This window comes from Balaenoptera acutorostrata, chromosome 6, assembly GCF_949987535.1.
Source record: "Balaenoptera acutorostrata chromosome 6, mBalAcu1.1, whole genome shotgun sequence".
Taxonomy (NCBI): domain Eukaryota; kingdom Metazoa; phylum Chordata; class Mammalia; order Artiodactyla; family Balaenopteridae; genus Balaenoptera; species Balaenoptera acutorostrata.
In genome coordinates, this window is record NC_080069.1 from 32,548,603 (window position 1) to 32,572,976 (window position 24,374).

Sequence of the window (24,374 nt, forward strand, 5' to 3'; positions counted from 1 at the left end):
TGGGAGGGGAGGCATCTATCATAGTTATAAGCAGAAAAATGAGACTGTTCATATGAATCTTTAATAATATCCCCAAATTTAATGAAAATAATACAATTTAACAATCAGTTTTTCTATTCACTATTCAAGAAAACTAATGGTCCCCAGCACCTCCTAAGTTTTTCTAGAAGTGATTTAAAATTTTGTAAATATAAGATGGAAATCAAAACCTTCTTATCTGATTTTGTAGAAAATGCCAGGGGCAATGGAGCGATTTGATAAACTGGATATGTCAGCTATGCTTAAGTTGGAGCCGGCTTTCGACAGAGAGCGAATTTCCAGAAAGATCCTCCCAGAGGCTGCTCCAAGCACTCTAAACTGGTGAGACCGACTGACACCATTTTTAAAACGACTTATTTATAATCTGGTTGCAAAGTACTTAAAGCATAGTTATGTGTTTAGTTTCTTCCTATGACATAAAGTTTAGTGTTTTTTTTTAAAGAATAGTTTTTTTCTATGAAATGAAAAGTAATGAAAATTTGAAAGCAATTAGTTACTTTTAACATATGTACTTTCAACAGGCTTTAATTGATTCTGGCATCTCTACAAAATGGTATCAATAATACTGAAAACTGAATCATCTGTGAATGAAGTTTCTGTTGTTTTCTCCTTATTTGCAAAATTTCCTTGATTCACAGGCACCCAAAATCCTCTAGTAAGAAACACCTCGTATATGTAGGAAAAAAATTTTTGAATGAAAATAGAATGAGGTAAACTCAAAATGTGGCCTATTTCCCATAGACCTTTAACTTCTAAAGGGTCTACTGAGGTTGGTTTTCTCATATTTTTAATTATAGCTTGTAACTTGTATATTGCAACATGTATATTTTTTAAAGGGCTCCTCTCTCCATTCTGTTTACTGGTTAGTGAAGCAGTTTGTTTCATTCTTACCACAAAAATAGAGCAAATTAAACTCCAACACTGTAGATGATAATCATACAAATAGACAATAAACATAGCTAATGAATACATCAGTGTAGGTGAGGCGGTGTAATATTGCAGAGTAAAAGGAAGAAAAGAAAGAAATTTCAAACCAGTGTGAAAAACTATATATGACATCCATTTCTTACATAAACATGCTCCAAAAGAGTCATTTTAGTGAGATGAGAAGAAACATAAGCCTCTGAGGGCCACTTTCATGCCTAAAGCCTTATTCACTTAACTGTAATCGTTAACATGTGGATCAACTTCAGTGCAAGAAGTTGAATTATTTAAAGCCAAAAGCTTTATATGCTGCAAATGATCCAGTTATAAGACCAGTATACTTTATTAAACATGAAAAGGAAAAGACATTTCTCATTGTGTGAATGATACAGTGTAAAGAGCTATCAAATAACATCTGTGTAATCGTCCACAATAAACATGTTATTTCATCTTATGCTTAGGGCATCTCAGTTCTCATATCTGCTCAAAAGTAGGCATGTAAATCAGATTGAAAGTTAATAAATATACACATTTATTTGCTCCATTATTTGGGTTCCTTATGAAACAAGGAATGTTATTTGGAATGTTGTAAGACGTTCAGCTTGACTGAAGACTAACTGTATTAGCCCCACATTCCAGTTATGTGGGATCCAATTATAGGTCAGTCTCTTGCACTTAGCACTTAATGACGTCTTCCCTTCTTTCTGCCTCTTTTAGTAAAATGAAAGCCAGAGAGAAGTACCAATCTGACCTGTGGTTAGAAATTGAACACCTGAATAAGGGTGAGGAACTCAGATCTAAAAGGGTATGGGGCTCAGTGTTGCCTAAATCAGGACCTATTGCGCTACACGTCCATGGGCCCAGCTGGCTACAAGGGAGCCAGTTTACTATGAAGGTGGGAGATTAGCTCTTGGAAGCCAGCTTAGAGCCCAAGGTTAGTGTGTGTGTGTGTGTGTGTGTGTGTGTGTGTGTGTGTGTGTGTGTGTGTTTCTACTCTCATTTGGTAAAATATTCGAAGAGCCATTTTGTTGGGTTTTATTTTATACAATTTAGAGATTTTTCTATCACAAAGAAAGCAAAATATTATGCTTAACTGGAACTACCTTTTTTTCAGCATGACGAAATATTTCATAAAACATGTTTGTCATTGGTAAAATTTTTCAATTCATACCAATCACTTCCCAGTTTTGGAATGCTCCCATGTGTTGCAGCATGAGGCAAACCACTCTGGCGATGGGGAAGTCGGCTGTTGTTCAAATTGGACAGAGTCGAGGCAACACGGGTCCGTGTGTTCAGAGCTGTAAGAGGCAGAGTGGGATACGGCAAAGCGCAGCTGCGGAGACGTCATGGGACACTCCCTCAGACTTGCATCACGATGCCCCTCATCCTCCTCCGCTCTTCACCCTCCGCGATCCTGCTTTAAGCCATTTTCAACTATCTCTTAACCTTTTTGTTCTCCACTAAGATTTCCTGACATTTGCCCATGACTCTGGAAGTTAAGAATGTGTCACCCTTTTCAGTACATGGGTTTCTTAAGTTTTTCTCATTATGAGGGTATTAATAATATGAGAATTTAATTTTTTAATAAAACTGTGGATGTTACTTTTAACTGAAGGGATATTTTATTGTCTTAACAGAAGCCATTTCTTATGCAAATGAGTTAGTGGAGCTTCTACCTGTGTGAGTTCCCCTTTCCTTTCATGCCCCAGTTTTTTGGCTCACATTGGCCTGGATTAGAGTCCCATGACTCTGGGCCTGTGCCAGCTGATGAATATTCTGGAGGGGAGGGAGTAGGCTCATAAGGAATTCAGGATAGGCAAACTCTGGAAGTAAATAAAACTGTCCTATAAATATTTGTGAGTGGACTTTTTTATGGGCAATAGAAGAAACAATTAAAGAGAACTTGAGTACCCTTGCAAAGATGAGAACCAAGACAGGTTCTAATTCAAGAGAGGCGTAGGAAGCACTGAATGTAGGATAAGTGATGTAGCGTGCTCAGGTGGTGGTGCTTCCGGGGCTGAGGCTGCAGCAAAGAAGTCAAGGCCAGAGTATCGCTCACTACACAGCACCAGCGGATGGGGTACTTTGGATAACAAAACACTGATAAGTGGGAGTAATGATAGGTTTGACAATTTTTAGAAGGAACCTAAAAGAGAAAGACTACATATATATCTATCTATATCTATCTATCTATATATATATAATCACAATACTTTATCAAGTTAACATTTTTATCCTGGAATTTTATTTTTACCATTAGCTTTTCTCTAAATGCTGCAGAGCAATACCATCTTTGTGCGGTATTATGTGGCATTTCTGAACACCTTTCCTTATTTGACTATTAAGCAATTGTGTTTAGTGATTTATAGCTGGAAAATTCATACTCCTGGCAATGTCAGTTGCTAAAGGTATGCTTGTTAGAGAAAGTCTAAATTCGTGCTTTTTCTTCTCTCATATTTAAGTAAAATTATAATCTTACAATAATACTTCATTTTGAATATATTTAAAGTTAGTAAAATTGCTAAATGATAATGCATGGAATTTCTTTAAAGTTCCTTTAAGGAAAAAAACCTTGTAGTTGGATACTTTATTCTGTCTAAATAAATAAAGCCTTGACAATATGATAAAAGTTTTAAGTATAATTAATATTTGTTTTATGTCTGCCTGTGTTCTTCTTATAGAAACTTAGGCAAAGAAATGCATGCATTTGACCCTCCATATCTGCGGGTTTCGCATCTGTGGATTCAACCAACTCAGATCAAAAACATTAAATTAAAAAATTCCAGAAAGTTCCAAAAAGGAAAACTTGAATTTGCCATGCACCAGCAACTATTTACATAGAATTTACGTTGAATTTGCCACCTGCCAGCAACTATTTACATAACATTTACATTGTATTAGGTACTATGAGTAATCTAGAGATGATTTAAAGTATACAGGAGGATGTGGGTAGGTTATATGTAAATACTACATCATTTTATATAAAGAACTTGAGCATCAGAGGATTTTGGTATCTGCAGTGGGTACTGTAATGAATCTCCTCTGGATACTGAGGGGTAATTGTACTAGGTACCTAAGAGGAATCATTTGAAATTGATTCCTGAAGTGGGGAGAAACTAGCATAGGAAAAGCAGCCATCATTGGCATCACCATATTGCTGAAATCCCCTTGGGGCTTCTAAAATTGTTTTCAAGTTCTATATAAACCTAATACTATTAGGGAAAAGAAAGCTGTGATTTGACACACAGGAGTTAATTCATGAAAACTTATATAATTTATTTATATACTTCCATTATAAGTTTACCATAAATTTGCTAAAAATTATTGTTTCGTTTGAGATGCAGAATGCTTAGATATATTAAATGTACTTAACATACACAAATAAATATAAACATCCTTTGACTTAAGTATATATAGATGATAAATCAGATTACCTCTGAAAATATGGTTTGAGAACAATTTTAAAGAGATTAAGGTCCAAAAAGGCATGAACGTTAGTTTCAATTTTCTGAGTTTAATAAATGTTTGCTGTTGTGTTCCAGGTTTAGTGTTACCAGACCCAAGTTCATCTTCCTTGGCACGTTTTAATACAACTACCTATGCCATGGCTCAGTGTGAAGTAAGTACTAAACTTCTTGAGTATGTTCTACAGCCACTTCAGAAGTCACTGATGTGCTCAGAGTAGCACTTTCTTCTTGCAATAAAACTGTTTTTAATATTATTCCCTGAGAGAGGCCTGAAGTCTTGATATAAGCACATAGGAAAGAAACAGTTTTCATGGAAAGTAAGGCTGCAAGTTTATGTAAGTTACAAGGTCATCTGTATTAGAATTAAAATAACAAACAAAATATTTTACACTGTGAACTATGACACACATACAGAAAAGTGTAAAAAACACCTCTATAGCCCGCACTCAGGTGAAGACAGGAAACACGACTGATGCCCCAGAAGTGTGCCCTTCTAGTTGGTAGCAAGCCCTCCCTCTCTGCTGTGGGCAACTGCTACTCTGCTGCTCATGGTAAGGACGTCCTTGTTTTTGTTATGTTTTTACACTCGATGTATGCATCCCTACACAAGAGGATTTAGTTTTAGAATGTATGTAAGTGGAATCATACTGTATATGTCCTTTTGTGTTGCAGCATAGGTGAGTTTCATCCACGTGCAGCAATAATATGTTCAACTGTATTTCAATATATATGATGGTCCATTATATGAATATATTGTAGTTTATTTACCCATTCTATTATTGAGGAACCCTTGGATATATGTCTGGCTCCAGTCAGAAAAATAGGAACTATAACAGTTATTTTAATGGAGACATTTTATTTTATCTATTTATTTTGAAAAGCTTTATTTAGGTGCAGTTGATATACAACTGATGTACGTATTTAACGTATATAGTTTGATGACTTTGTACATACACATACACCCATGAAACCATCACCACAAAGTAATAGATATATCAATTACCTCCAAAAATTTCCTTGTGCTTCTTCTTTGTTGTTGTAAGAACACTGTTTTTGTTTGTTTGTTTTTTATGCTTCTTTGTTGTGTGGCATGCGGGGTCTTAGTTCCCCAACCAGGGATTGAACCCTGGGCCCCAGCAGTGGAAGCTCGGAGTCCTAACCACTTGACTGCCAGGGAATTCCTGTAAGAATGCTTAACATAAACCCTTTTAACAAGTTCTTAAGTGCATTTAACCATATGGTTAACTATCGGCACAACGTTGTACAGCAGATCTCTAGAATTTACTCATCTTGCGTAACTGAAACTTTGCACTCACTGACAGACATTTCTCCATTCTCCTCTCCCCGCAGTCACTGACATTCACCATTCCACTCTCTGCTTCTATGAGTCTGACTATTTTAGATTCTTCTTATAAGTGGAATCATGCAGTATTTGTCCTTCTGTGACTGGCTTATTTCACTTAGCATAATGTCCTCTGGGTTCATTCCTTCATTTTAAAACAGAGAATTGGTTAAACAGACATTGGAGGACTAAAAATGCAAAAAGCAAACGGTGAGGTGACACAGAGGCAGGAGAAGCTACCATCTCTGGAGCTTGAAAAACAAAAGGAAAGGGTTGGGGTTTAAGAACCTAGAAGCTTAGAAGACGGGGCTGGTTCACAGAGTGTAGAAGGAGACTGCAGACCAGGACCCACTACTGCTGGAAGGAAGGGCTCTGCAGGCAATTACAGAATCGTTGTGCACTAGGCAAAAGGAAACACCAGACTTTTCAGAGATGGTAAACACTGGCTCTTTGTCAATGCTAATTTCTGGGACACAAAACACCACCAATGTCCACAAGTCAGCCTGGAGCTATATCATACAGGAGGCAAATGACATTTTGGGCTGGGACTGTGTCTCAGTGGACTCAAAGGGACCGTGAATCTAACCTGTGGTTACTGAATATATAATTTGAATAAATATACTAAAAAACTGGTATGATCCATGCATGATCTCTGCAGTCTGGGGAGTGAGGGAGGCCTATTACGGTAAGAAGAGCCAGATGGAAGCCCTGAGGCCTTCTCTTTGGGGTAGTCTGGTAGGCAGAATTTGAATTGACCTTTAGAATTAGTTTTTGCCACCTGCTGTACATACCCTGTAAAATCCCCTCCCCTTGAGTGTGGGGAGGATCAGTGAAAATGATAGAATATCATTCTTATCATTAGGTTACTCATCAGTTGACTTTGAGTTAATGAAAAGGGAGACTATGCTAGGTGGACCAGACATAATAAGGTGAACTCTTTACAAGAAGGTTGAGTGTCAGAGAGATGCTATTATGCTGACCTTGAAAATGCAGCCCCCGTGAGTTTTATAGCTGCAAGGAAATGAGTTCTGCTAACAGCCACATGAACTGGAAAGAGGACCCCAAACCTCAAATGGGATACCAGCCTTTCTGATACTTTGATTTCAGCCTTGTGAGACTCTGAGCAGATTACCCAGCCATGCCAAGCCCAGATTCTTGACATGCATGACTGTGAGATAATAAATGGGTATTGTTTCAAGGAGCCACATTTGTGGTAAATGGTTACTCAGCAATAGAAAACTAATGCAAATAGTAAAGCAAAAGCAATACCAATGTCCTGGGGGCAGTTGAAGAGGGTAGTGCAAAGATTTGAAAAATGCAGGGCTGGTTGTCTTTTTCAATCTCTTTTAATCACCTACTTGCCCTGTGCAAAAGAACATAGATAATGGAGAATGCAGTACTTTATTGAAGCTTAATCAAATGGTGGCTGTAGTTTCAGTTCCTATTCTGCAGCTCTTATATTTATGGGAGAAAAATTTTAAGAAGCTCTTGTACCTGGTTCATAGTTACCAATCTTACAAATGCTTTTGTTCCTTTTATACCAATTTGTAGGTTCGGTTTTGTGCACAAAATGATTTGGTTGCTTTTTTGGCTGATGATAATTGTAAAATAATAGTGATTTTCAGAAATATCTCTATTTCAAAGATGTTAAAATGTAAAAAAAAATGTGCATCTTAGAATTTGTAGAATATGGTCAATGATAAACTTGGTAATAAATTCAGGGAAGCAGTAATAAAATATGGCATGGCATATTTACAAAAAGAATCAGTGGACATAACTGGCAGCAAAATGAAGACAGTGGAAGGGAGAATTTGTGAATTAAAAGACAAACCAGAACAAGATGGAGAGAGAAAATAGAAAATACAGCAGAGAGGATAAAAATTGTAGGAATTAAGTGAGAAATTCCCAGCAGTTGGCCCAAGTCCTGAAAGGTGAGTAGAGAGAGCAGAGCAATAGTTAAAAATGTCATAGCGGAGGCTTTTTCAGACTCAAGACTAGATCCACAGATGCAAGAAGCTTAGAAATTCCAAGCATGATAAAGGAGAATATATTCATGTCTAGATACATTGTAGAGCTGCAGAAAATGATGAAGAACAAAATCTTTAAGTCATCCAGAGAAAAAAGATTGATTACCCTAAAAATAATAACAGAGGGAATGATAGTTGAATTCTTAAAAATTTCAACAGAAGCTGGAAGAGGAAAGATATATTCAATGTATTATAAGAAAATAACTGTAAACTATCTATCAAAAATGAGGATGAATTTTTTATTTACAGATAAATGAAAATTAAGAGAAGAGGATCTGTCAGCAACAAAATCTCATTAAAGGAAATTCTAAAGAGTGTAGTTTAGGCAGTAGGAAACTGATCCCAAATGGTAGGTCTAAGATAGGAAAGGAAAAAACAACAAAGAAAGTGGTAAATATATAAGCAAATGTAAATTAGCATTGACTGAATAAAACAGAATTAAAAAACAAACCAAGATGGACTTTCAAATGGAGATAATAACATTTAATTCAAAAGAGGGTAAATGAATTGAAAGTATTCCAAGATCCATGTATTGCTCAAGAGGAGGGTAAGGATTTGATCAAATTCAGATTTGTGGAGTTAATTGTACATGCTTTAATTTCTAGGGAAACTACAAATAGGATAGGAACAGTATTAACAAGTTCAAAGGTGAAAAAGTAATTATAACCATATTTGGCTAATCTAACAAGACAAGAAAGGAGAGGAAGAGAAACAAGGAATAGATGGGACAAATAGCACAAACTAAGATGATAGAAATAAATCTCAGTAAGTCAGTAACTAAAATGATTAAAAGTGAAGAAAATTACGCCAGTGAAAAAATAAAGATTGTCAGACTAGATAAAAATAAAATCTAACATATACTGTCCATAAGGGAAACATCTAAAACATAAGTATACAGAAAGCATTAATATCTAAACATTAGCTAAAACAAGTTACATAAATATCAGATAAAATAAAATCTAAAGCAAAAAAAATTATTGTAGGTAAAGCAAGTCAATTATATAATAAAGGTTATTCTACCTGGAAGTCACACTAATCTTAAATATATATTGACCATATAATGTAGTCTAAATATAAATAATATGGAATTTGACAGAACTACAAGAAGAAATAGACAAACTGACAACTACAGTGGAAGATCTGAACACACATTTCTCAGTAATTGACAGACAATATTTGAATAAAATGATTAACAGAAGTGGACAAATATGGAAAGTGGACAAATATAGAACAGTTCACATAACACATGCTGAATGCATTTTCTCTTTAAAATCACAAAAACATTAACAAAAATAAGCAGATGGACCACAAACTAAGACTCAACAACAAATGTAAATGGATTGGACTCATGGAAAGTATGCTCTCTGACCATGAGAAAGCTAAGTTATAAATCAATATTTTAAAATATATGTTAAATTCCTAATGTAAATCAATAAATACCTTTTTAAGTAAACTATGAATCAAAGGAGAAATTCTAATGGATATTAGAAAATAGTTTGAAGTCAGTAATAAAATACTACATATCAACACTTGTGCAATGCAGCTAAAGCAGTATTTAGAAAAAATTTATAGCCTTATGTACATAAGATAGACAAGAAGAAAGCCTGAAAAGTTAATGGGCTAAGCATCCATTTTAAGAAGTTACAAAAAGAAAAGCAATTTATACCCCAGGAAGGTGGAAGGCAAAAGTAAAAAAAAATAATGAAGTAAAAAAGTAACATAAAATAGAATGGAACAGTAAAGCCAATAGTTTCAACCTTGATAAAACTAACAAAATTGACAAAAGTGTGACATGGTTCATTAAGAAACAAACAAAGACACATAAAACCAATATGAAAAATGATAAAACAGGCATTATATCTGGGGCAGATAGTTAAAGATAACTATTGAAATCTATTTGAGTAGGCCACAGGGTGCTCAGACATTTGGCCAAACATTATTCGAGTGTGTTTGTGACTGTATTTTTGGATAAGATTAACATATAAATTGAGGGACTAAGTAAAGAAGATTGCTCTCCCCAATGTGAGTGGGCCTCATCTAATCAGTTGAAGACATGAATAGGTCACAAAGACTAACCCTCCAGAGAATCACTTCTTCTGATTGACTACTGAGCTGGGACATCAGTCTTTTCCTGCCTCTGGATTTGAACTGGAACTTTGGCTCTTCTTGGGTCTGAAAGCCTTCTGGCTTTTGGATTGGAACTTACACCATCAGCTCTCCTGGTTCCCAGGCCTTCAGATTTGACTGGAACTACATCATTGACTCTTTTGGGGCTCCAGCTTGTTGACTTCAGGTCTTGAGATTTCTAAGTCTGCATAATTATGTGAACCAATTCCTTACAATAAATAAATATATATAAAATATACATATAAATATATATTTATATAAGATAAAAACATATATATATATATGTACACACATACATAAGGATACATAAAAAGATACAGATATTAAAAAGAATTGGCTCGCATGATTATGAAACATAACCAATAGGAGATATAGATATATAGATACAGATACTGATATACATTCCTGGTGTTTCTGTTCCTCTCGAGAACACTAAGGCAGATTTTGGTGCTTAGAAGAGAAGTGCTGCTGTAACAAATACCTACAAATGTGGACGGCTTTGGAACTGTAAAGGAGAGGGGATGGGAGAGTTTTGAGGTGCATGTTAGGAAAAGCCCAGATTGCTATGAAGGGATTGTTGGTAGAAATATGGACATTAAAGGTGATTCTGCTGACAGCTCAAAAAGAAAAAGGGAGAGGTGGAGAGAAAGCCTCCATCTACTTAGAAAAATATATAAATATTCATGAACAGAATATTGGTGGAGTGTAGATGTTCAGGGCCATTCAAATGGAAATGAGGAAGAGCTTATTGGAAATTGGAGGAAAGGTGATCCTTGTTATAAAGTGGCAAAGAAATTGGCTGAAGGGTGTTCTAGTGTTTTGTGGAAGGTAGAACTTGCAAGCAATGAGATTGGATATTTAGCAAATGAGATTTTTAAGCAAAGTATTGAAGGTGTGGCTTGGGTTCGCCTTACTGCTTACAGTAAAATGCAAGAGGAGAGATATGAATTGAAGAAGGAATTATTAAGCAAAAAGGAACCAGAAATTAGAAATTTAGAAAACTCTCAACCCAATCATATTGCAAAAAAAGAAAGCTTGTTCTGAAGAGAACACTGAGGGTGTGGCTGAACAGCCACTTGATAACAAGATCACGGGTATGACACAGGGATTTAATGAGTCATCTCAGCAGAGGCCAGGAATAGAGATGGCATTAAACCAGCAGAGACACTGCCAGTTTGAAGTAAAGGGGACAGAGAAAGCCAGGGAGAATGAAGGAAAGCTGTCAGACTTCTTGGGTTCTACAGAAGAGGACCTAGAGCTATGTGGCTGTGAATTTGCACTATTCTTAAAGGAAAGGCAAGAATGACCCGAAAGGCAATTCAGAGATCATAAGGGCTGCCACTCACATCATAGCCCCAGGGGACAAAACTATTTGCTCCTCTGTTTCAGAGGCAGAGCTTCTGTAGAAAGCCATGTGGGCAGGTCCCATCTAGCTGAAGGGGCAGGGTCACCCCACAGAGGAGTGGGGTGTGAGGGTGATGCTGCCACCTCGGTGGGCCAGGAAGGTAGGACATTGAGGCAAAGAGGATTATTCTGGAGCCTTAAGATCTAATGGAGTCTGCCTTGCTATGTTTTGAACTTGCTTGGGACCTGCCACCCCTTCCTTCTCTCCTATTTCTCCCTTATGGAGTAGGAAAGTCTATCCTATGCCTGTCCCAACACTGTATTTTGGAAGCACATAATATGTTTGGTTTTATAGATTCACAGCTTGGAGAGGAAGTTTGCCTCAGGATGAACTGTACCTCAAATTTCAAACATACTTGATTTAGATATTTAGATGAGACTTTGGACTTCAGGCACTAGGGATGATGCTGAAATGAGTTAAGACTTCGTGACTGTTGTGCTGGAATGAATGTATTTTTCATATGAGAAGGACATGAATTTTGTGGGGCAGAAAACTATGAAATGAATTTTGTCTCCTGCTAAATTCTCATATTGAAACCCTGATCCCCAGTGTGACTGTATTTGGAGATAGTGTTTTTAGGAGGTAATTAAGGTTAAATGAGATCATAAGGGTGAGACCCTAGTCTGATAGTATTGGTGGCCTCTTCCATGTGAGGGCATAGTGAGGAGCCGGCTGTCTGCAAACTAGAAAGAAAATTCTCACCAGAAACCAACCACGGTGGCACCCTGATCTGAAACTTCCAGCCTCTAGAACGAAGAGAAATAAATCCCTGTTGTTTAGTCACCTAGTCCATGGTATTTTGTTTTGGCAGCTGTAGTTGACTAAGACACTCTCCAAATTATTTTATGTGGCTCCTGTAACCTGATACCAAAACCCGATGAGGACAATATTAGAAGGGAAGATTGTAGTCTAATCTTACTTGTGAACATACAGAATTCTTCTTTTGACATTAATGAGTATATTGTTGGTTTTATACCTGTTGTGAAAAATAAAGGTTTTGTCTTAACTGAAAACAGAGCTTTAATTTTTAGCCACTGATTTAAAAGATTATTGAGGGTAAGGCTAGGATAACAATGTTCCTATGGCTGTTAAAGACAAAGGTACACAATCCAGGCTTTTGGCTGAAAATACAGAAGCATTCTTTGAACTGTAGTTTGAATTTTAACAAGAACATGTATGGCTTTATCTGTGCTGATAGCAATGACATTCCTTGGAACACTTCAAAGATTATATACATTGTTTTCAGTATATTTCATCGTTATTGCCCAGTGGTAGAACATCTTCATAAAACACATACCAAATCTGATCTTTTGTACACTCTTAGCTCTACAGTGGGAATTCCCATGAAATGCTGAACATAATGAATTCTTTAAAAAACATTGCTAAATGGAATCCAGTTATATATAAAAAGAATAACACAGCATGACTAATTTGGTATTATCCCTGATACACAAAGTTTGACTTTAGAAAATGAATGAGCATAACATAGTAACAGATTAAAAATAAAAACCATATATCAATAAAAGCATAAGAACATCTGATAAAATTCAACATTCTTTTATGATACAAAAACAAAAGCAAAACCCCTCTTCCCAACTAGAAATAGAAAAGAACTTCCTTAATCTGATGGAAGGTATCAGCACCAGCAACAGAATTCATAGCAAACAGTGTAATTAGTGGTAAAATACTGAAACTTTTCCATTTTTATATTTAGGGACACGACAAAGATGCCTGCTATGACTATTTCTAATCATTATGAAATGCAGGGTCTTTCAATAAATTTTTAGAATTAATAAAAGAGTTTCACAAGGTGGTTAACTACCATGTCAATGTACAAAAATCAATATACAGAGTATATTGTATGTACAGAATATATTGACTACAATGTAATATACAGAAATAGATATATATCACATCAATATACTCAAATGTCTTTCTATGGACGAAGAAGAAATATTAAATAATTACCTTTTTAAACACCATTTACAATAGCATAAGAAATCAAGTATTTAGAAACAAATCTAACAATAGCTAAAAGGCCTCTAGGAAGAAATATTATAAAATTTAAAGAGGGACACTTGAAAAGGCCTAAATTAAATAGAGAGTAACACTATAACCCTAGATTGAAAGACTGAATATTATAAAGATATTAATTCTCCCTTAACTGATAATATATCAGTTCAATCAAGATTCCACCAAGATTGAAGATTCAATATAATATATCAAGATTCAATATAATCTTGATTAAAATCCTATTTTTTTATGGAATTCGCAATTTATATGGAAACACAAAAAGCCAAGAAAGTAAAAATGCTTTTGAAGAACAAATTGGCACTAAAAAGTATCAAGACATTATAAAACTACAGTAATTAAAACTGTATGGTATTTGCAAAAGCATAGACACATAGACCAGTGGAACACAACAGTTCCCAGAAAAAATGTATTAGGAATACTTAATTTATTATAATGCTAGTAGTGTAGAACAGTGGGAAAAAGACCATTAAAACACAAGCCTTAGAGTGGAGATAGATACTTGTAACACATACAACTAACAAAGGCTCATATCAAGAATATGTGAGGAGCCCTGTAAATCAATACAAAAAAGACAGTCAACCCAGTGGGAAAGTGGCAAGAAATTTAACAGGCTACTCATAAAAGAGGAAATCCAAATAGACAATAAACGTATTAAAAGTTCTAAACCTAATGAGATGCCACTAGTTAAAATAATTAAAATAAAATGACTATAAAAGCAAGTGCTGGTGCGTATTTGAAGCAATATGAACATGCATATACTATAATTTCATTTCTAGAAATACATCCTACAGGAATGCTTGCACATTTTATTCAAGGAGATACGTAGAAGAATGTTTGTAACAGCTAAAACACAAGTGTTCATCAAAGTGTAGAATGAATAAAGAAATTATGTTATGTGAATATAATGGAATGCACTATAGTAATAAAAATGAATAAATTATAGCTGCACACAACATCATGAATGAATCTCTCAGCATAATGTTGAGTGAAAAAAGACAGGCACAAAAAAGAACACACTATGAGCAAAATTAAACTATGGTTTTTGTGTTAGTTTCAGCCTATTGGTAGTGATGCTCTTGGCTAGGAATGCCCGGGGCACTCACCTGGGCCATAGTACTTGCAGTGAGTCCCACAGACATTCCTCTCCACCACCACAGGGCCCATTGTTGTGGCTGGACCAAGCCTTGTGGTTCTTATTATGATAACAGGATGTGCTTCAGTAAAAACTATCAGGGAACTTTGAGGAACAGGATTGATCACTCACAGGTCCTGGAGGGTACATGGCATACCCAGTGGCCACACAACGAGGTGGCAGGTAGAGAGAACGGGAGAGAAAGTGGACCCAGGGCTCTGCTTTTGTTAAGATGGAGGGTAGGGTGTCTCGGGTTTCAGGGTTTCACTATTGTCTAATTTAAAGCTTAAGAGCAGGATTCAGGGCATGGGAAGGGATAAACGGGTGGCTCAAGTGGTCAGTTATCTAGGTTGCTGAGGGCTTTCTGAAAGGAAACTTCATGGCTGGGGGTGACAACTCCTTATATGGTTGTTATGCTGGTAGCTGTGTCATAGGCAGGCAAGATGTTTATTCACAATGGATGTCTTTTGTAATGGATGCCTCAGCAATCCAAAGTTTAATATCATGCACTTACACTACAATCCAAAGTTTAATCTCAGGCACTTACACTACAGTAGTGTTTAGGGATGCAGATGTAATGTGCTAAAATTCTAAACAAATGCAAAGAGATGATCAAAGGTAGTTTCCTTTGGGGAAGGAAGGCAGTTGACTGGGACACAAGAGGGGCTTCTTTTGCCATAGGCGGTATGTCCCTGGTTGTTTGCATCATAATACTTAATTAGCATTATATATTTGAGTTATGCCCTTTTTCCATTTAGTTGCTACACCTCACACTGAAAAACTAGTTTGCAAAAAAAAAAAGGAGAGAGAGAGAGGATATAAACAGACCAGCTGGTGAAGTAGAGGGTAGTGATTGTGAAGGATGTGGCTGTGATCTGAGGGTGGGAGGGTGGCATATGGAGAAGGCAGCTAATGGAGGTGGGAAGACTTGAGTTTCAGTTGTGCCAGGCATTGTGCTGAGAGTTGCACACGCACGGTGGATGAGGACTCTGTCCCAGTGAGGCTCATGGCCCTACCAGGAAACACGTCTATTAGCAACAGGCAAATCTCGCTGGTTTTAAAGTTCCAGCCTTCAGTGTTAGGCTCAAGTATTTTGTTGGGAGACTTGTTGATCTCTAAAGTATTAGCCACATAGAAAATTGTACCAGGAATCAATCCAAAAGCAGACTTTTAAATTCGCCACACCAAAAAAAAAAAAAAAAATAATCAAATGTTATATGAATAGTAGTACACTGTATTTCATAACAGTGGTCACATGAATTAACAATGGAAGATACTGAGAAAATAAACTGGGCATTTGGGGATTTAAGCCACATGTCTGATGCCACCTTGAAATGAAAGCAAGCTTAAGAAGTAATTTACTAACCAAAGCTTTTTGCTTTGCACATCATCTATTATTTCTGTTCCTTATTATTTGGCCTTATTCTCTAAAGAGAGTTTATTCTGTTAGCCAAAAAACGTGCTCATACAAACCCATAGGACTTTCTAAGAGTCTACGACTAAGGTGTGCTCAGGGCTGTGTTAGCCTTTCTATAATCTCTACCAGCTCCCCCCACCCCTAAATCCCAGTTACAACTGCTATCACCACCACAACCATCTCATGTATATTACATATTATGTGTAAAGAAAATAGCAAAACACTATTTTTATTCTCTAGAACCATATGAAGTACCATATGGAGTGTATGCAACTCCAGGAGGGCTGCCCTATAGCCTCCTCACTAAATTATGCACTATAGTGTAACAGGGAAGAGCAAACTCTGACTCCATGATTCTGTTTCTTTTACTTTAACGTTTGCTTTTCATTGTTTTTGTTATTGTTACAATCACTGGCCTGCCACAGGGAACCCTGCCCCTCTTCCTGACTGTTAAACTAAAAGGCCTTTGTTCACCTCACAGGGAGACATTCTGACCCTGCCCACCTGTGAATTGCTACAGAAAAGAAGAAATTAACACATCCCCTCCCCAATGCAGGCCAAGTGAGCAGGAGATATTTTGCAAGATAAATGCCCTTTTCACTTTACTTCCTCCCCTCCTCCCCCTCTCTGTTCTATAAAAGAAACTGGCAACCAGACCCCATAAGGTGGGTTTTTTGGGTACACTAGTCTGCCATTTTCTCAGCCTGATGGCTTTCCGAATAAAGTCCTTATTCCTTGCCTCAGCACCTTGTCTCCCAATTTATTGGCCTGTCATGTGGCAAGCCGGCTTGGTAACAATATGATCTTCCAAAGTAAAGTTTAAAAATTTCTAAACATAAAAGATGGCGACCCCTGAGTGCCAGTATTTCTACACTGTGAAATAAGCAGGGGTTTGCATTTGCACCATTAGTCACAATTATTAATCACAATGATTAGTTTCTTTTGCTTTCATTTAATGCCTAATCTGGTGTGGGGGAGGAAAAATTCTTGTCTACCTTCTTTGGGTCTTTGGCTGGGCCTAAGACTTAAATTGACGTAAGACAGATTAACAGGAGAAAAGCATACACATTTTATTGAATTTTTACATGTACATGGGAGCCTTCCCAAGAGAAAGAAGACCTGAAGTGACCAGAGTAAGAAGCTTTTACACTTTTTTAGTCAAAGAAACAGTAAATTTGTGAAGAATTGATAGACAAAGTGGTTTGGGTTATGGGTAATGAATGGTGAAGTAACAAGGAAGATATGGGTTGTTTAACAAGGTTTGTTTATGCAGCCTTCATGGCCTTAAATTCGCTGTGTCTGGTGACAAGAATGTCTTCCCTCCTCCTGGTACAGGGAGGGTGCCTTTCACAGGGGAGGTCTATATCTTGCCTTCAGGAGGACAAAGGAGGGTCACAGTGTCCTTGTATGGCTGTTTCTCAAGTATTTTAATTCAAATAATTAATATGTCAAAGTGGCATATTTTGGGGTGATATATTCTGAATCTTTTTACTAGGTACCCTCAGGGATAGAATTCTTATCTTTAGTTTCTAGTTCATTTCTCTATTACCCACTGTGGATGAAATCTACCTGCTCAATTTTTTTTTTTTTTTTTTTTAATGTCATGGTACCTCCACATGGGATGGAATGATGGATGTGAAACAACACCTGCTAAAGAGAAGGTGCAGGTGGGAACAGCTGTGTCCACTATTGAAGCATTATGGCTATGGTTTTGTAGGTTGACATATTTCTAACAAATATACTAAAATAATAATTTTGTCACCCATTATTAGGAAGCATTGTAATGTTCATGACTTCCATTAAGAGTCCTGAATTCTTCACAGTGATCTCTTAAAATTTTGTTTTCCCTAACTTGTTTTTCTAGGCTGATCCAGTTGAGAACATATTTGAACAGAATCTAAATATCAAGTTTTACATCAGTTCCAGATCCACATCTCCATCCTCATACAGTGGAGACGAAGCAGACCAAGTGAAGGTGCCTCTCTGGGGTAGCTTTGCTTCAGAACTTTTCACTTGTAACAAACAAAGGGAGACTGAATCCCATTCAGAAACATTGCTGTTTCTCTCCTAATCAGATGCATTGCTTAGGAAGAGTCTATAGAGAATATTAAGTTTAACTGATAACACAGGAAGATTTGAAATTCAAATGAGAAAACTGCTCCTGAAAATCAGTGAAAAAAGAAAAAATTCTACCTGCACTTGAACAGAGAACTTAATGATGGGGTCTACTATGAAGCAAGGATTTAAAAGAGCAGAGAGCACAGTTAGGTGAATGATGAAATGGTCAGTAAAACTTGTGGTACAAAGCATGAGGGGACATGGTCTGGCAGGGAAAATTTTCTTGTTATTTGCATTGTTTTAATTAACATTACAGAGTCATGCTGTAACAGGAATATTTTACACAATCATATCATAACATCAAGTCTGGTATTATGTAAGGCATAAAAATACATTTGCTAAACAGACTCACAGACTTCGAAAACAAACTTATGGTTGCCAAAGGGGAAACATGGGGTGGAGGGATAAACTAGAAGTTTGGGATTAACAAATACACACTAGTATATATAAAATAGATAATCAACAAGGACCTCCTTTATAGCACAAGGACCTCTACTCAGTATTCTGTAATAACCTATAGGGAAAAGAATCTGAAAAAGAATGGATATGTTTATATGTATAAATGAATCACTTTGCTGTACACCTGGAACTAACACAACATTGTAAATCAACTATAATATAAAATCAAAAAAAAAAACAAACAAAAAATACAAATAACCCTCAGAGACCTTCCATCATGCAAGAAACCACAAACAAACAAAAACAAAACAAAGAAATACATTTGTGACTGCACTTAAAATTAAAGATAATTTCATATCTCCTATATAATGGGACATAAAACAACTATTTGCCCTTCATGTTAATCAGAGAGCTTGACTCTCTGCAAAAGAAAATGTTTCCTCAAGTGAAAGGGTTTGGTGTCTCCCAGCTCATATTCTCCCTCTTCAAAAATGCTATTCCCTTCTCTCTCTGCATCTCATTCACCCTGAATAATCTGGGCAGGGTTCTTTGCTGCCCACTTTGGAATTCTGGAGGCGAGATGGAGAGTTCTTCTGGAGACATGTGGTCTGCTTTGGAAAATTTCAGTGTGGTTTATAGCCAGGCCAGACCTTGTTTTCAAATTCTGCTCAGAGCCTCTAAAATTTTGATAACACTTTTATTTTATTGTTTTAAATTTTTAACAATAAAATATTTCCATCATGGAAGAAGGTACAAGGAATAATCTATCACAAGCCCATAAACCTACTACCCACAAATTTAGCAAAACAGTTTGCCATTTTTGATTCAGATAAAAAGAAAATTAATTTGATACTGAACAGTTGAGCCCATCTAACTTCATTCTTCTTTTTCCTGGGAGGTGATTGAATATTCTGAAATGGTGTGCATTCTTCCCTTCACCTTCTTATATTTTATATCATCAGCATGTATCCTTCAAGTTCACAGGATTTCTTGGTCTGCTTAAAACACACAAATATTATCCCTATTGTTTTACAACTTATTATTTTCACACTATTTATTCATGTCAAAACAGCTCATTAATTTTAACTTCTGTGTAGTATTCCAGTGTATAAATATACTTGGATTCACATAACCATGCTCCTTTTGATCAGTTGATGACTTTTTTTCCTTATTACAATTTCTCTATTATAATGAGCCCGTTGGGACCCACTTGCCTATATACATATGGGAGAATTTGTTAGTTGTTGGGTGGTGAAATGCATATTTTCAATGTAAAATTTTGCCAACTGATGGCTTAATTTTTTTGAAACAATCACAAATTTTACAGAAATATTTCGAGTATAAATTTATTTTTCCTAGACTATTTGAAAGTTGTCATTTGATTTTCCATCACCTTGAGTTCTTTATCTTGTACTCTGACCAATAAGAATATTCTCCTACTTCCTATAATATATAATACAACCATCTCACTAACATTGATGCATTACTATCATCTAATCCTCAGACCACTTCAGGTATCACCAACTGTCCCCATGTGTCCATTATAGCAAAAGGATGCAGTTCAAAATTGTACTGTGCTTTTGGTTGTCATCTCTCATTAGTCTCTTTCCATATAGAAGAATTTCTTAGTCTTTCTTTTACTTCATTACCTTGATACTCTTGAAAGTCACAGGCTGGTGTAGAAGAGAATGTCTCTCTTTTTATACAAGTGTTTCCTCACGACTTGATTCAGATTATGCATCTTTGTTAAGAATATCACAGAAGTGATACTGGGGTCTTCTCATTGTATCCTGTCAGGTGGTATATGATTTTGACTTATTCCATTATTGATGATGTTTACTTTGACCTCTGCACTAAGGTGAGATTTTTCCAGGCCTCTCCATGTTGAAATTACTTTTTCTCCTTTGTAATTAATAAGTACTTTGTAGAGAGGTACTCTGAAATGGTAAGTACCCCATTTCTCACCAAACTTGCAATTTATTTATATCTGTATGGACACATAGTATTTTTAATTTTATCCATGGCTTATAATCCATTATAGTCTTAATTTATTCTGGCATTCAAATGGCTGTACAGCTCATCTGTATTTTCCCAGCCCTAGATTTAGCCATTTCTCCAAGGCACTCTGATTGCTTTTAGTGGAAAATGGTATTTAGAAGTCAATATCTGGGTGTTAGGTGTGCTTATTGCTATTGGGGTATCAGTATTCCAGAACTTTTTATTGGATAGAGATGGAGAAAAATATATTATATATCAGTCTCTCTATATGTATCTATTTATCATCTATTTGTCCATCTATCATCTCTACCTACCTAGCTGTCTACTTACTTACCTATAAAAACTATGAGTTCATACACATATTCATACCTCTAATTTCAATCCAACATTATAGGGTTCATTCTCGTTTTCTCTCTTTCCATATTTGTAGCTCCTTTCTGTGATGATAGTGAGAAACTTGCCTTTTATTATTCTCAATATGCTTATTATTTGAGTGACTCTATTCTCTGTGACCAATCTGCCATCTCTGCAGCTAACCCATCACTTCTCACACTACATGGGCTCTGCGTCCCCACCTTAAATTACCCTCCATGTGCATGCTCTTCTCACTTTGCTGGGCAATAGAGTTTTTAAAAACCAGTTTCCACTCTCACTTAGCAGCATGTAAGAGTTCTCATTTTGTTATACCCATGTCAACCGTTGCTGCTACTAGACATTTGAAATTTTGTAGTTCTGATGAAGTGGTGTCTTATTATTGCTTTCATTTTGTCATGCAGAGATTTTTAATTCTAATTACTAAAATTTATTAGTCTTTCCTTTTATTGCTTGAGCTTTTTAATTGTTTTCTAAGAAATCCATTTCTATAGTATCCTTCTGTCCCCAAAGGTTTGAAAAGATTTAAAGTTTTGCTTTTTTGCATTTAGGTCCTTAAATCACCAGGAAATTATATCTTTGTTTGCTATGAAGTAGGAATCTAACTTTTGCCACCCTGATACCATGAAAGTTAGTTGTCCAAGTACCATTCACTGACTAGTCTATCATTTCCCTAATAATTTGTAATGTCACTTCTGTCACATACGAGCTATTTTTAGTTAGTTACTTATTTGTTTTGTTGTAAAATATACATAACATAAAATTTTCTATTTATTCATTTTAAGTGTAGAGTTCAGTGGCATAAATTACGTTCACAATGTTCTGCAAACATCACCATTACAGTATTTATTTCTCAAACTTTTCCATCTCCCCGAACAGAAGTAAGTTTTATCCTCATTAGACAATAACTTGTCATTTCCCTTCCCTTCAGTCCCTGGTAAACTCTGAAGTACTTTGTGTCTCTATGAATTTGCCTATTCTATATATTTTATATAAGTAGAATCATACAATATTTGCCCCTTTTTGTCTGGCTAATTTCACTTAATATCTTCACATTTCATCTATGTTATAGCATGTGTCAGAATTTCAATCCTTTTTAAGGCAAAAGAATGGACAAGTAGATCAATGGAATATAATAAAGAGCCCAGAAGCATACAGTGGACCAAAGAGAGTCTCTTCAACAAATGGTGCTGGAACAACTAGACATCCACATGGAAAAATATAAACCTAGACACAGACCTTACATTCTTTATAAAAATTAATTTGAAATTGATCATAAACCTAAATATAAAATGCAAAACTACAACATAGGAGAAAATCTCATTGACCTTGAGATTGGTAATGAGTTCTTAAATATAAAACCAAAAGCATGGGGCTTCCCTGGTGGCGCAGTGGTTGAGAATCTGCCTGCTAATGCAGGGGACACGGGTTCGAGCCCTGGTCTGGGAAGATCCCACATGCCGCGGAGCAGCCGGGCCCGTGAGCCACAATTGCTGAGCCTGCGCGTCTGGAGCCTGTGCCCCGCGACGGGAGGGGCCGCGATAGAGAAAGGCCCGCGCACCGCGATGAAGAGCGGTCCCCGCACCGCGATGAAGAGTGGCCCCCGCTTGCCGCAACTGGAGAAAGCCCTCGCACGAACCGAAGACCCAACACAGCCAAAAATAAATAAATAAATAAATAAATAAATAAATAAGAAAATCCTTTAAAAAAAAAAAAAAAAAAAACCAAAAGCATGATCCACTAAATTATTGATAAGCTGGACTTTATTAAAATTAAAAACCTCTGCTCTGCAAAAGACAATGTCAAGAGACTAAGAAGACTAGCCACAGACAGGGAGAAAATATTTGCAAAAGACAAATCTGATAAAGATTTGTTATCCAAAACATACAAAGAACTCTTAAAACTCTACAATAAGAAAACAAACAATCCTGCAGCTTAGCACCTTGGTATTTACCCGAATGAAATGAAAACTTACCTCTACACAAAATCTTGTACGTGGATGTATATAGCCACTTTATTTATAATTGCCCAAACTTGGAAGCAACCAAGATGCCCCTCAGTAGGTGACTGGATAAATAAACTGTGATACGTGAAGACAATAGAATATTATTTAGTGATAAAAATAAATGAGTTATGGAGCCATGAAAAGACATAGGACTCTAAAGTGCATCTTACCAAGTGATAGTAGCCAATCTGAAAGGGCTACATACTGTATGATTCCAACTATATGACATTTTAGAAAAGGCAAAACTACATGCTGTAAAAAGATCATGTAGTTTCCAGGGGTTGGGGGTGAGGTGATGAACAGGCAGAGTAGAGAAGATTTTTATGAGAGTGAAACGATTCTGTATGGTGCCATACTGATAAACATATGTCCTTATACATCTGTCCAAACCCATAGAATGTACAAGGCCAAGAGTAAACCCTAATGTAAACTATGGACTTCGTGTGATTACGATGTGTCTGTGTAGGTTCATCAAGTGTAACAAATGTACCACTATGCTGGGGGATTTTGATAAAGGGAGAGGTTTTCCTTGTGTGGGGCAGGGGCTGTATGGGAAATATCTGTACTCTCCCCTCAATTTTGTTATGAACCCTAGAGTGTTCTAAAAAAAATAAGTCTCAGTAAAAAAGTCTATTTCCAGTTATTTATTGCTCTTATGTAGAAATATGATTAACTTTTGTGTTAATTTTGTGCCATGACTTCGTCAAATTCATTTAACAGTTCAAGATTTTCTTTTTCTTTGACATTACTAGGCATTTTCTATTCAGATAATTAATCATGTCATCTGCAAATAAGATAGTTTGATTTCTTGCTTTCTGATCTGTATGCCTATTATTTCTTTTTCTTTTTTTTAACATCTTTATTGGAGTATAATTGCTTTACACTGTTATGTTAGTTGCTGCTGTATAACAAAGTGAATCAGCTATACATATACATATATCCCCATATCTCTTCCCTCTTGCAGCTCCCTCCCTCTCACCCTCCCTATCCCACCCCTAGATGGCTTCACAGGACCAGATGGCTTCACAGGCGAATTCTATCAAACATTTTGAGAAGATCTAACATGTATCCTTCTCAAACTCTTCCAAAATATAGCAGAGGGAGGAACACTCCCAAACTCATTCTATGAGGCCACCATCACCCGATACCAAAACCAGAGAAAGATGTCACAAAGAAAGAAAACTACAGGTCAATATCACTGATGAACATAGATGCAAAAATCCTCAGCAAAATACTAGCAAACAGAATCCAACAGCACATTAAAAAGATCATACACCATGATCAAGTGGGGTTTATCCCAGGAATGCAAGGATTCTTCAATATACACAAATCAATCAATGTGATAAACCATATTAACAAATTGAAGCAGAAAAACCATATGATCATCTCAATAGATGCAGAAAAAGCTTTTGACAAAATTCAATACCCATTTATGATAAAAACCCTCCAGAAAGTAGGCATAGAGGGAACTTACCTCAACATAATAAAGGCCATATATGACATACTCACAGCCAACATCATTCTCAATGGTGAAAACCTGAAACCATTTGCACTAAGATCAGGAAAAA

The 24,374-nt window shown here is 36.3% G+C and overlaps 1 protein-coding gene across 2 annotated transcripts in view; it reads left to right on the forward strand.

The window, feature by feature from the left end:
* Positions 1–274: 274 nt before the first annotated feature.
* Positions 275–24,374, forward strand: part of LOC103004085 (serine/threonine-protein kinase MRCK alpha-like) — a 56,273-nt gene continuing 32,173 nt past the window's right edge. Inside the window, exons 1-2 of one of the 2 annotated variants that reach the window (XM_057548653.1) lie at positions 275–360; positions 4,506–4,582. In XM_057548653.1, the coding sequence (XP_057404636.1) occupies positions 4,568–4,582 (15 nt within the window). In that variant the 5' untranslated portion in view covers positions 275–360; positions 4,506–4,567. Of the gene's footprint in view, positions 361–4,505; positions 4,583–17,804; positions 18,198–24,374 lie in introns of those variants that run through there. The other variant, XM_057548654.1, reaches the window with a different exon arrangement.